General features: G+C 28.5%; 1 protein-coding gene across 1 annotated transcript in view; it reads right to left on the bottom strand.

Moving 5' to 3' along the window:
- Positions 1-2,753: 2,753 nt before the first annotated feature.
- The window catches only part of LOC107438712 (cytochrome P450 2J4), a gene marked incomplete at its 5' end in the record, with an annotated part of 13,801 nt that continues 3,750 nt past the window's right edge, over positions 2,754-12,804 (bottom strand). Inside the window, 6 exon segments of the mRNA XM_016051047.3 lie at positions 2,754-3,023; positions 4,041-4,231; positions 6,213-6,468; positions 9,907-10,031; positions 10,671-10,978; positions 11,354-11,460. Of these exon segments, the coding sequence (XP_015906533.3) occupies positions 2,845-3,023; positions 4,041-4,231; positions 6,213-6,468; positions 9,907-10,031; positions 10,671-10,978; positions 11,354-11,460 (1,166 nt within the window).

Below are 12,804 nucleotides of genomic sequence, written 5' to 3'. Positions count from 1 at the left end.
AACAATATGCTGCGAATACTCTACCACAATTAACTGTGCAGACCAATGCAGTGCTCTGAGTGTCAGAAATCGGAAGTCTGTTGTGCTGAATAAGCAGAAATAGCTGACTAGAGTGGCCATGTGCCTGTTCTTGGCTTTGACGCCAAGGAAGAAGAAGAAGAAGAAATGTGGTATTTATACTTATCTTAAGTTAGTGAATAAGTAACAGTAAAAAGCTTACTGTGTTATTAAATACTGTTTTATTAAACAATTATTGTATTAACACAGTCTACTTGTCTTTTTATCTTTGTTTTGAATTGGTAGTAGGCGGGTGAGTATTTTTTTTAATTTTCATCAGTATTTATAAATATTTGGAATCAAATCAAGTGATTGAATCTTTATTTCTTTTCAACTATGCAATTGAGACATGGTGGCTTAGGGGATAGAGAACTCGCCTTCCAATAAGGTGACCCGAGTTCGAATCCCAACGATGGGTGGTTGATACAAATTCCGCACCCGGCTCGCACTGATCGTAGTGCTGGCGTAAAGTATCCTCAGTGGTAGACGAGTCATGGGTTAGTACCCTTGCCATCAAGCTAACCGCGGGAGGTTTTGTGGTTTTCCTCTCCATGTAATCCCAATAATTAGTCCAGTTAATTTGCCATAAAAATAGTTTTTCCTTCATTTGAAAGTGTGTAGATTTAAATAATGATAAATAATATGTAAATGACAAAAAAATTACTCACAAATAAGACGAATTACACATTGTAAAAAGACGAAATTTAAAAGCAATAAAATGAACTAAAAAGGGTACTTTCAATAGCTAAGCGTTAAACTTATTTAATTTTTAAATAATATTGTTTTTGATATATGTACGTTTTTAACCAAAAAGCTTGAAGCAAATATTAACAAATTTGAAATTTTTCAAGAGACAATTTTTTTTTTTTTTTTTTGGTGAAAAACACCGCAATTTTTATGTACAGTGTACCAAAAAAATGGACCACCCTGAATGATCAGATCTTCACGTTCCAAGACTCAAAATTAATGGTTAAACTGGTTGACCTCAAATATGCAAATTAATTAGTGAAGACGATAATTTAAGTTACAAAATCAGACACGAAAACGTACTCTCTCTCTCTCAATAACTATACCTTTTCAATGAATTCAATTTCTGATTCCCAAAATCTAGCCACAATCTGGGAAACATGATCCAAATAGTTTGGTCAGGAGAGCAATCCAAAGTTAACCCCTTAAAGTTAATTTCATTTTTTGCCTATTTCACAACAACTTGAGATTTTTATGCGAATTGAAAAAATTTTGCACACAGTCATAAAATTCGTTTTTCCAAAAATAGTTCCATGCAAAAAATAAATTTTTGTAAATGTTTATAATATTTTATTATTTTATTTAATAATAGTCAAAAAATTTTGAATTGTGAGGTATGCAATTTTTTACGCCATTTTAGGTTTTGTAATTTACAAAACAAAATGCCAAATTCCGGCGAAATCGATTTCATAGTTCCTGAGAAATTAAATTTTAAGGAATTTATTGGGCTACTCCTATATTTGGGGGGGTCAGATATCCGTGCATGCTTATTCAATGAAAGTGGGTTTTTGTGTCTGGTTTCGTAACTTAAAATATCGTAGGCACTAATTAATTAACATGATTGAGGTCATCCCCTCAAATCATTAAAATTGAGTCCTTGACCATGAAGATCCGATCATTAAATCTAAAGTTATTCAGGGTGGTCCGATTTTTTTTGTGCATTGTACCTAATAAAAACAATGTAAAACACGTATGTTGTTTTCGTGAGAAAATTCTGGAAGTTGATTTAGAACCTATCTGGATATCTGGATACAATACTAAGGAATATTTGGAGAAACTTTTTTACACTTGATATGTAAAAATTTTCGCCTGGAAAACACTACCTCCTAACTGCCGAAAAGTTTCAAAACAAAACAAGAAAAAACTCTATTATTACTTACAAAGTTTCAAAACAAACTTTTTAGATAAAAATATCCTCTTTAAATTTCAGCAAAATATCTTTAAGTAATTACATTGCAATTACAAATTTGTAATAAAATAATTTTGATAATTGATATTGATACTTTCACACTTTGAATAATTATGATTTTTAAAATTAAATTTTATACTTTTATAATTATAATTTTTAAAATTAAATTTTACACTTTTAATAGTTATGATTTAATAAGTATTATTTTTGGAGATACGAAGAATCTTTAAGGGCTAATTTTAAATAACTAAAACAATTTTCACGTGCAATAGATTTTGTTTCATATACGACAATTTGATGTACGACTGATGGAAAATCGACTGAGGCATTTTTCTCTCGAATTATAATATAAGCATATAGTACATTTTTCAAATTGTTTTAGATACCTTACACCAGTCAGAACATGAATATGGTATAATTTTCTAAGCTTTAATTTGCATCACTATTTTCCAATTATAGAATATAAAAGAATTTATTATAAGAATTTAAAAGAATTATAGAATATATAGAATTTTAATCAAAGTAATAACATTAATGTGCCTTAAATTATACGGTATTTAAAATAATGATTAAAAATTCATTAGACTAATTGCAATAAAGATTTTTTTATATATTTCGTTATAATTATTTAGGGTTCCAGCACAGTTTGGAACAAAAATAAACGATTTTCATATGTATGTTAACTTTCAGTCAAATAAGGTAAAACTCGTGGAAATGATGTATGACCCAGCGCAATGATAAAGGCACAATGAAAACAATATTACATAAAAATATCTTTAAATAGATAATCTACAGCACGATTTTAAAGTAAACATGAAAATTATACATAGAGATAGAGTCAACGATAATCTTTAATTCCTTTCCTTAAAACATAGAGGCTGTGGGGCTAAATGCTCAACTAATCCATTCACAATTTTATATTCAACTTGTGAACCTGGTGGGACAGATATTTCAAACCTTCTAACTATTTCAGTAAAATAGGCCAGGATTTCCATCCAGGCAATAGTTTCACCAGGACAGTTCCTTCTACCTGTCAAGGAAAAACAAATAAAACATGTACAAGCAAGTATTTAATATGTACTATTATTCAATGTGCAACTAATTGCACTTTTAAAAATATTTATTTTCGTTGCACAATAAATACAGTGCGAATTTTGAAACAAATTATGTAAAATAAACCCTATTTCAGTGTAAATTCAGTACATTTGATTACACTACATTTTGATTTCATTTGAACAGTTAAATTATAAAAAGGTGATTAGTGGCTTTTGTTTTTTCATAAGACTAACTAGTTTTTCTCTTTAGTTAAAAAAATTTTAGGAATGACATTTTTTCATCTCATAAATTTACCTAAAGCAGCAAGGAGTTATGAAATTATAAAATTTATCAGAAAAATATATAGTTCAAAATTATAGACAAAAAATTACAGTTCAAAATGCTATAATTGTTCAGATTTGAGTTGACTAACCCTAAAAATATAAAAATTCTATATATTTTAAATTTTTGAAATTTAATTTAAGTCAGTATTTAAAAAAGGTGATATCATTTCTAGAATATAAAACTTTTTATTTGTTAACAGTTCAGACCTGTAATGTTCGGTTAATTTTTATTTAATTTATTTAAAAGTACAAGGCATTTTTAAGTCAAAATATTGGTAAGGAACATAAGTGTTAGTTTTAAGTGCAAAACATTTAATTTCACTTCTTAAAACTTTTTAAGTATTATTCCTTAAAAATATAACAGTTTGAAAATAACTTCCTTTAAAACTTATTGAAAAATCTGCAATAAGTTACATCTTGTAACAGTCTAAAGTTCTGAGTTTTGAACGTAAACAATAGCTGTAAGTATAAAATATGTAATTCTTAGTTTGAATTTTAGATAAAATTGTTTTTGATTGAGATTTGATGCTGAATCCTGGAGCTTCTGACATTCTAAAATTTATTTTTCTTAAACCTCAAAATTTTTCAAATTAATATTGCTTCACAATTCCGAAATGCGCTAAATTAGATATTAAAATGAGATAGTTTAATACGAAAATGCTACTAACCAATAGAAAATGGCGCATAACTCTCTGGATGTTTTCTTAGCTTTGTTCCGTTATCTGTTAAAAATCTTTCTGGTTTAAATTTTTCAGGTTCACTCCAATATTGTGGATCATTATGAAGAGCCCAAAGGTTAATTGTAATTTCGGCGCCTTTTGGAATGATGAAGTTCTTGATTGAAATATCTTGATTAGCTCTAAATAAAAAAGTTAAAAATGTATGAAAAAACTTTCAGAACAAAACAATGGCTATATACAAGAAACCTTTTCTAAGTTGATGCCTGTTCCAATTCCTAATTAACATACATAATTTTTAAAATACTTAAAAGGAAAAATGCTTTTTGTTTAGATTAATTATTTATAAACTTGTAATTTTGTTTTGCTTCGCAATGTAAAGCAATTTTTTTTACAATAAATGTTTGAGAAAGCATAAATTTACAAAGCATATCTAAATTTTTTTTTCCGGCAAGTATTGCTAATAAAGTTTGTTTATGAAAGAAACCTTACTATTTTTTTCAGTCTTAAAATCTTAAAACACACGTTATTGTGGCTGCATTAATTAGCCAAATTGCGTATTACCTTAAAAAAAAATTTAAGATGACAACTGGTCAAATTTCAAATCAGCAAAATGTCAATTTACCTATTAAATTTAAAAGTAATAATATTATGATTCTTCAGATTGTGACAAATTAATTCGACAACAGAATACTGGTACCAGTTAATCAATAAACTAGATTTACGGAATATATGTCATTACCTTATAATCAGTTAGAGAATTTATGACGATTCATAACAATGTAACTAAGAAAACGAGGTATTATCCAAACTACCATAATATGTTTTTCGGTTCTATGGAAACACCAGAAAGCTCGGTAATTTTTACTAAAGCACTTTGGTTATGCTTTTCTAAAATTAACAATAAAATATGGTTTTATAACATGTGATAAAATTAGGTAATTTTATCGTGATACCTTAAATCAGGGCATAAAAACCTTTATTCTGTTAAATATACCTTTCAGTTATGTATTTTATTATTAAATGCGTGGTAATAAGAACTATAATTTTTAAAATCAGAATTCCCAGTTAATCATTACCGTATGAAAGGGAAAATTGCAGAATGAATGATTTAAATATCATATATTTCAGTTTTTATTACCAAAATGACTTTTTTTCTTCAAAACTACCATTACCATACACGATAATTTTACCAGTATTCTTTTCTCCAGTAAGAAGAGGTCAGTAATAAGAGGTCATGTCAGTAGTAATAAGAGGCTAAGATCTAAACAACACTTTTCGTTTTAAATAAATTAGGCATTATGTATTTAATTGCAAAAATATCCATATTGATTAAAAAAGAAATTATTAAAAAACTTTTTACTATATAGAGGCACTTGCAATGAAATCGCTATTCATTTATAAAAACATTTAAATAGAAAAAATGCTTTGCAATATTTTACGTATGTATCACGCTATAATGAAAACACATTTAGAACACAGATATACCGAAGAGATAGTTTTATTAAATAAATTCATTTAATGATTAAATAACTGCAAAATAATTTAAGGGTATAAGGCAGCGAACTGATAAGCCGCATTTCCTAAACGTCAATAAAAGATTTTTTTACAGACAGTTTTAGTGAGTATAAAAACACTATCCCCATGGAGGAGGCGTGGTGGCTCAGGGGATAGAGATTTCGCCTCCGCCTGCTTACATCGACCACAGTGCTCATGAAAAATATCCTCAGTGGTAGACGGATCATGGGTTAGACTTCCCTTGCCATCAGGCTAACCGTGGGACACTTCCGTGGTTTTCCACTCCATCTAGCGCAAATGCGGGTTAGTTCCATCAAAAAGTCCTCCATGAGGGCAAATTTTTCCCGATACTTGATCCAGAGTTCCCTTGTCTTCTGGATTGGGTACCGAAATACAAGGCAACGAAGTTGAACATTGGTAGTCGTATCGGCTGTTAAACTACGGTTATAAAATAAAATGAAAAATATTCCCATGTAGACAGTAAAAAGATTCTGTTATTTTCCGATAAACTTCCGAAAACTTGTAAACTGGAAATTTATTTTTGAACCACTCAATAAAAATAAATAACAGTCGAAAAAATGTAGCTTATCAATTGTAATCCCAACTTCTTTAAATTTTTAATCCCCCTTGAATAACATTTCTTACTGTCTGGTTGTACTCAGAGGTACGATGCTTGAGAAACGCTGCGATTCCATCAAGACAGCAAAGGTGTAAGGAATTTTGTCTCTCTCTTCGTACTTAACAGCACCATCTCTTCCTATAACATCCATAATTTCTCTATAAACTTTATCTTGAATAGCTTTATAGTCAGCCATTAGTCTGAAGAGCCAACCCAGTGAACTTAAAATAGTGTCACTGGCACCAAGGAATAAAATCTTCACATTACCTTCCAGCATTTCCTCTAAAAAACATACATAATTTCACTTGGTAAGAAAAAGTTGTTTTATTTATAAAGTAAAAAAAAGAAAAAGAAAATTTCGTTATAACTAAATAATGATGGGCAAGAAAATTTAGATATATTGAGGAAAAAATTACATAACAATAAATTAGAATATTTACATGTTTTTTAAAGTAAATAAACACTTAGAAAAAACTACCAGAATATGAGGAAATTTACATGTTTTTGGCTCTATGAAAATATCAAAAAACTTGGTATTTAACAATAAATTAGAATATTTACATGTTTTTTAAAGTATATTTTTGTAAATAAACACTTAGAAAAAACTACCAGAATATGAGGAAATGTACGTGTTTTTGGCTCTATGAAAATATCAAAAAACTTGGTATTTAACAATAAATTAGAATATTTACATGTTTTTTAAAGTATATTTTTATAAATAAACACTTAGAAAAAACTACCAGAATATGAGGAAATGTACGTGTTTTTGGCTCTATGAAAATATCAAAAAACTTGGTATTTAACAATAAATTAGAATATTTACATGTTTTTTAAAGTATATTTTTATAAATAAACACTTAGAAAAAACTACCAGAATATGAGGAAATGTACGTGTTTTTGGCTCTATGAAAATATCAAAAAACTTGGTATTTAACAATAAATTAGAATATTTACATGTTTTTTAAAGTATATTTTTGTAAATAAACACTTAGAAAAAACTACCAGAATATGAGGAAATGTACGTGTTTTTGGCTCTATGAAAATATCAAAAAACTTGGTATTTAACAATAAATTAGAATATTTACATGTTTTTTAAAGTATATTTTTGTAAATAAACACTTAGAAAAAACTACCAGAATATGAGGAAATTTACATGTTTTTGGCTCTATGAAAATATCAAAAAACTTGGTATTTAACAATAAATTAGAATATTTACATGTTTTTTAAAGTATATTTTTATAAATAAACACTTAGAAAAAACTACCAGAATATGAGGAAATGTACGTGTTTTTGGCTCTATGAAAATATCAAAAAACTTGGTATTTAACAATAAATTAGAATATTTACATGTTTTTTAAAGTATATTTTTGTAAATAAACACTTAGAAAAAACTACCAGAATATGAGGAAATGTACGTGTTTTTGGCTCTATGAAAATATCAAAAAACTTGGTATTTAACAATAAATTAGAATATTTACATGTTTTTTAAAGTATATTTTTGTAAATAAACACTTAGAAAAAACTACCAGAATATGAGGAAATGTACGTGTTTTTGGCTCTATGAAAATATCAAAAAACTTGGTATTTAACAATAAATTAGAATATTTACATGTTTTTTAAAGTATATTTTTGTAAATAAACACTTAGAAAAAACTACCAGAATATGAGGAAATGTACGTGTTTTTGGCTCTATGAAAATATCAAAAAACTTGGTATTTAACAATAAATTAGAATATTTACATGTTTTTTAAAGTATATTTTTGTAAATAAACACTTAGAAAAAACTACCAGAATATGAGGAAATGTACGTGTTTTTGGCTCTATGAAAATATCAAAAAACTTGGTATTTAACAATAAATTAGAATATTTACATGTTTTTTAAAGTATATTTTTGTAAATAAACACTTAGAAAAAACTACCAGAATATGAGGAAATGTACGTGTTTTTGGCTCTATGAAAATATCAAAAAACTTGGTATTTAACAATAAATTAGAATATTTACATGTTTTTTAAAGTATATTTTTGTAAATAAACACTTAGAAAAAACTACCAGAATATGAGGAAATGTACGTGTTTTTGGCTCTATGAAAATATCAAAAAACTTGGTATTTAACAATAAATTAGAATATTTACATGTTTTTTAAAGTATATTTTTGTAAATAAACACTTAGAAAAAACTACCAGAATATGAGGAAATGTACGTGTTTTTGGCTCTATGAAAATATCAAAAAACTTGGTATTTAACAATAAATTAGAATATTTACATGTTTTTTAAAGTATATTTTTGTAAATAAACACTTAGAAAAAACTACCAGAATATGAGGAAATGTACGTGTTTTTGGCTCTATGAAAATATCAAAAAACTTGGTATTTAACAATAAATTAGAATATTTACATGTTTTTTAAAGTATATTTTTGTAAATAAACACTTAGAAAAAACTACCAGAATATGAGGAAATGTACGTGTTTTTGGCTCTATGAAAATATCAAAAAACTTGGTATTTAACAATAAATTAGAATATTTACATGTTTTTTAAAGTATATTTTTGTAAATAAACACTTAGAAAAAACTACCAGAATATGAGGAAATGTACGTGTTTTTGGCTCTATGNTTTTTTTTTTCATTTGATGATGGTTCTCTACAGAATGGTTTTTTACGTCTGATTAAGAACTATAAGAATAATAAAAAAAGAAACAATATGAAAGTTTTTATTTCAATGTAAAGAATTCTTGAAATCGTTTTTTTATCCTAAGAATTCTTTATTTTCCGTTTTTTAGTTTACTACTTCCTTAAGTAGAATAAATCTATCAATTGTCGTAATTTTGTGGTTATGATTTGGTACTAGCTCCTTTTACCATTCCTATTAAGCAATACGTATTCCAAATCCAATAGAAACGTGTTCCTTTTGGTTTGGTATCGAACTGATTAGTTATTGATGTATTGCCAATGTACAGGTAAGAGAAGTGACTTCAGCTTAGACACCTATATTAAAAAGTATCGATTAGCGCTAATATATATGCTTGTTGCTAAAAATAATAGGATTTTTTTTCGAAAAATTATTCTTTAATGCTTGTGTTCCCCAAAACTATTTTCAGTGAATAATAAACTTATTCCAGCTTATTCTTAGAAAATAATAAGCGAATAATAAGCTTATTAAGCTTTTATATTATTATAAGCTTTTTTCTTATTATTAATTAAGGAGTTGATATTGAATAGGAATTAAGTGAAAGGAATAAAAGCTTACAGGATATTGAAACAACGATTGTTGAAAATGCTGTTGTTCGTCCTAAATTACTAAATAACACAATCTACGGGTTTGACGAGTTTCAACATTTCCTAGAAGAGGGAAAGCTTCTGCACGGATCAATTTATTAGTCCGACCTTACGAACATAAACTACGCAGTAGAGAATGAATAAAAAAGAGGCCACTACGCTCGGGCTACTAACCTGCGCAGTGGGGTAATTCGACATTCTCTACGTTTGGACTACTAAAGAAATGTAATTCTCGTTTATGGTAACCAGTGCGGAAGCCTTCTCCCTTTTTGAAGGTGTTGGTAACTCCTTTGCAGCACTATTGGTTTTTAATAAAAAAATTTCGAAGGAGAGAAAGGGATTTTCCACTTTACTTCCTTTTAATTTCAAGACCTCTACATACTTTTTATGGATCTTTACAGCAGAATGCTTTTGTGTTATCTTTACACTAGTTCGTAGCTTATTACCTGAGAAATAATGTCGAACATTTGTTTCATGGTTGGATAATTTGTCCAATTTTCCGAGATACGAATTTATGAAATCATCCATGTCACTCAATTCTGGAAATGCCTTATGTCGATAAATCTCATCTCTAAAAGAAAAAAAAATTACTCTTATATTACGCACTGAGGAAAAATAAGTATAGTCAAAACTACCAGAATATGAGCAAATGCACTGTGCTTCTGGCTCTATGGGAATAACCATCAAAAAGCTGGGTAATTCTTATTAAAATACTTTGGTGATGGTAAAATTTAAAATAAAATATGGTTTTATAATATGCGATAAAATTTAGAAATTTTATCATTATACCTTAAAGCATGGCAAGGTAAAATGAAAGAAGTTAAGAAAAGAAGAAGGAAAACAGTAATTTTGTTAAATTTGCTTTTCAGTTTCTTAGTTTTTTTTTTTTTTTTTTTACTAAATCTGTGGTTATAAGAAATAAAATTTTGAAAGACAGAATTTCCAGTTAGCCATTAACATGTAAACGGAAAAATTACCATCTGAATGATTTAAATGAAGTATATTTTTTTCTTAACAGTATCATAGTTATTGTTTACCAGTAATATTCCTATCATACAGTACGGTAATTTTACTTGAGTCTTTTTTTCTCCATGTACAAGTAATAAAAACAAAAAAATTCACAAATTGAGTTTAATGAATAGTACTTTAAACTATTCAATTTACCAATTTTCTCAAATAAAATGACAAGTAAAACTTATGAGAGCATCACCTTATAAATTTCTGGAACCTCCTCACAATTTTTGCAGCTCTATCGTAACCTCCGATCTTGAATGTTTCAAAAAACTTTCTTAAGCCAGGTATGACGGTTCCGGGATTAGATGGACCCATGTATGTAAAAGATATCTCAGAATAGTCTACAGACAGTTGAACTTTATCAGCTTCTTCATCTTTTTTAAGTCGGCGACCAATTAAAAGTGAGATTATATTCGATGAAATAGAATGTGCTAGTGAGCGAGATGCATCTACCGGATTTCCCTTTGCGTTTTGAATTTCATCAGCAAAGCTATGCACTTCCTCCTGTAATTATATTACAACAACAATTAGAAATTTTTCATGGCTGTAATGGATATAGTTTTTTAAACAGAATTATCTGCCTTTAGTTCGAATAAAAAAATATCAGTTTCCCTCAGTCAAAGAGTTCGGATCTATGATTCAGAATTTTGGCAATGTGAATCATATTTTTGAAATGTGGAAGTCTTGAAGAAGGGGTACCAGCGCATGTGCTGTCCATATCACCTGACCAGGGGTAAAATTACAAGGCATTTCTACCATGGCCCCTAAAAGATTGAGCCCTTTAAATTGGACTAAGTTCGTGGCCATGGTTGAGTGATGCGTGCGAATCATATTTCAAATAGCTAAATAAACTAAATAAATAGCTAAATAAACATTTACCGTGACTAGATCTTCCCAGGAACGCCTTCCTAATCCTAGATCTCGAGTTGCTGATAAACAAAACCGTCTTTGCTCAACCCATTTTTCTCCATTTGCAGTAATGAATCCTGTACAATATATAAAGATGTAAATAATAAGACAAAAATTTGTTCCAAAATTACAATTATCTAATATATTTCATAATATATAAGGAAGTAAATAAAAAGGAAAAAATATGTTATTAAACACTATCTATTTTATAGACGCATGCTTTTTTTTATCTTTTTCAGTTATTTATTTATTTATTTTTTTTGTGGCCTGAAATTTTAAAACTAATTTTGTTTTCATTGGACGCACTGGTTCTTCTCAAAGCATGTCTTCATACCTATTTCTTAAAAAAAACTAACTCAAAATTCCTGAATTTTCAAAATCTATTAAAACTTTTTCAAAAATTCCTAATCTTAATAATTTAACTATATATTTTTAAAAAAAAAGAAAAGGCAAAGCATATGCATCAATACGAATCAAAAATATTTGCAGACAACATTAGAATCAAGATATTTTTAAAGTTGGACGTTAATTTATTCAATCAAATCCCTTCTTTGATTTAAAAAAAAAAGTATCCCCGTTATTGTTAAAAACTCTGCCACAATCAGTTGAGTTGACAAAGTTCGATCCTAGTCCGGCACATTCCCTCTTCTACGAACAACGAAAACGTAACATTTTCACTCCTCAATAGACTGCAGCACTACAATATTTCGCCTCGTTCAGCAGTTTTCAACAAGCAAATCGTCTAAATCTCAAACAACGTCGAGGTCCATACTAAACGCAATTTTTACAAGCATAACGTTCATTCACGCAATTTTGTTTCTGACGGTCAGAGAATGGAGCACTTATCTGTTTGAGAATTTTTTTAAGGTATATACTTATTTGTTAGATTTTGATATTCATTCTTTCCTTGTGTATTAAATATTATTTAGAAATTAATTTATATTTTATTGAATATCTGTAAATTTTTGATACCAATATATCTAATGCACATTATGCATGAGGGGGGATAACCTGGTTGATAGAGAGTTGGACCCCTGCCCAAGAGGTCGAGAGTTCGATCCCCGCCAGCCAAAATAGTGACTGTCGCAAGCTAAATCTGTCGGACTGACAAAGTCGTGTAAGTTCCTATAACAAATCTTTCCTTCTGGTGGTACTGGATCGAAGATTATTCGTGCTCTGGTTCAGGTCAAAATTACGATCTGTGAGTGGATGGATGGTCTGTGGATGTGTCCTCCTTGTAAAACGGGGTGTGACGTATGTTCTGCTTAAGAAGTCGAATTTTCTGTCACTGGAAAACAAGAAGAAGTTCACCCCTATGCCTTAAAATAGGTTTGGCAGTATTGACTAGTGACATGAAAGAATAACAACAATATTATGTGTAATATTATAAAATCAGTACATGCTGTATATATATATATATA

This window comes from Parasteatoda tepidariorum, chromosome 6 (genome assembly GCF_043381705.1).
Source record: "Parasteatoda tepidariorum isolate YZ-2023 chromosome 6, CAS_Ptep_4.0, whole genome shotgun sequence".
NCBI lineage: Eukaryota > Metazoa > Arthropoda > Arachnida > Araneae > Theridiidae > Parasteatoda > Parasteatoda tepidariorum.
The sequence above is the reverse complement of the archived record's forward strand: the minus strand, read 5'-3'. Positions and strand labels throughout refer to the sequence as shown.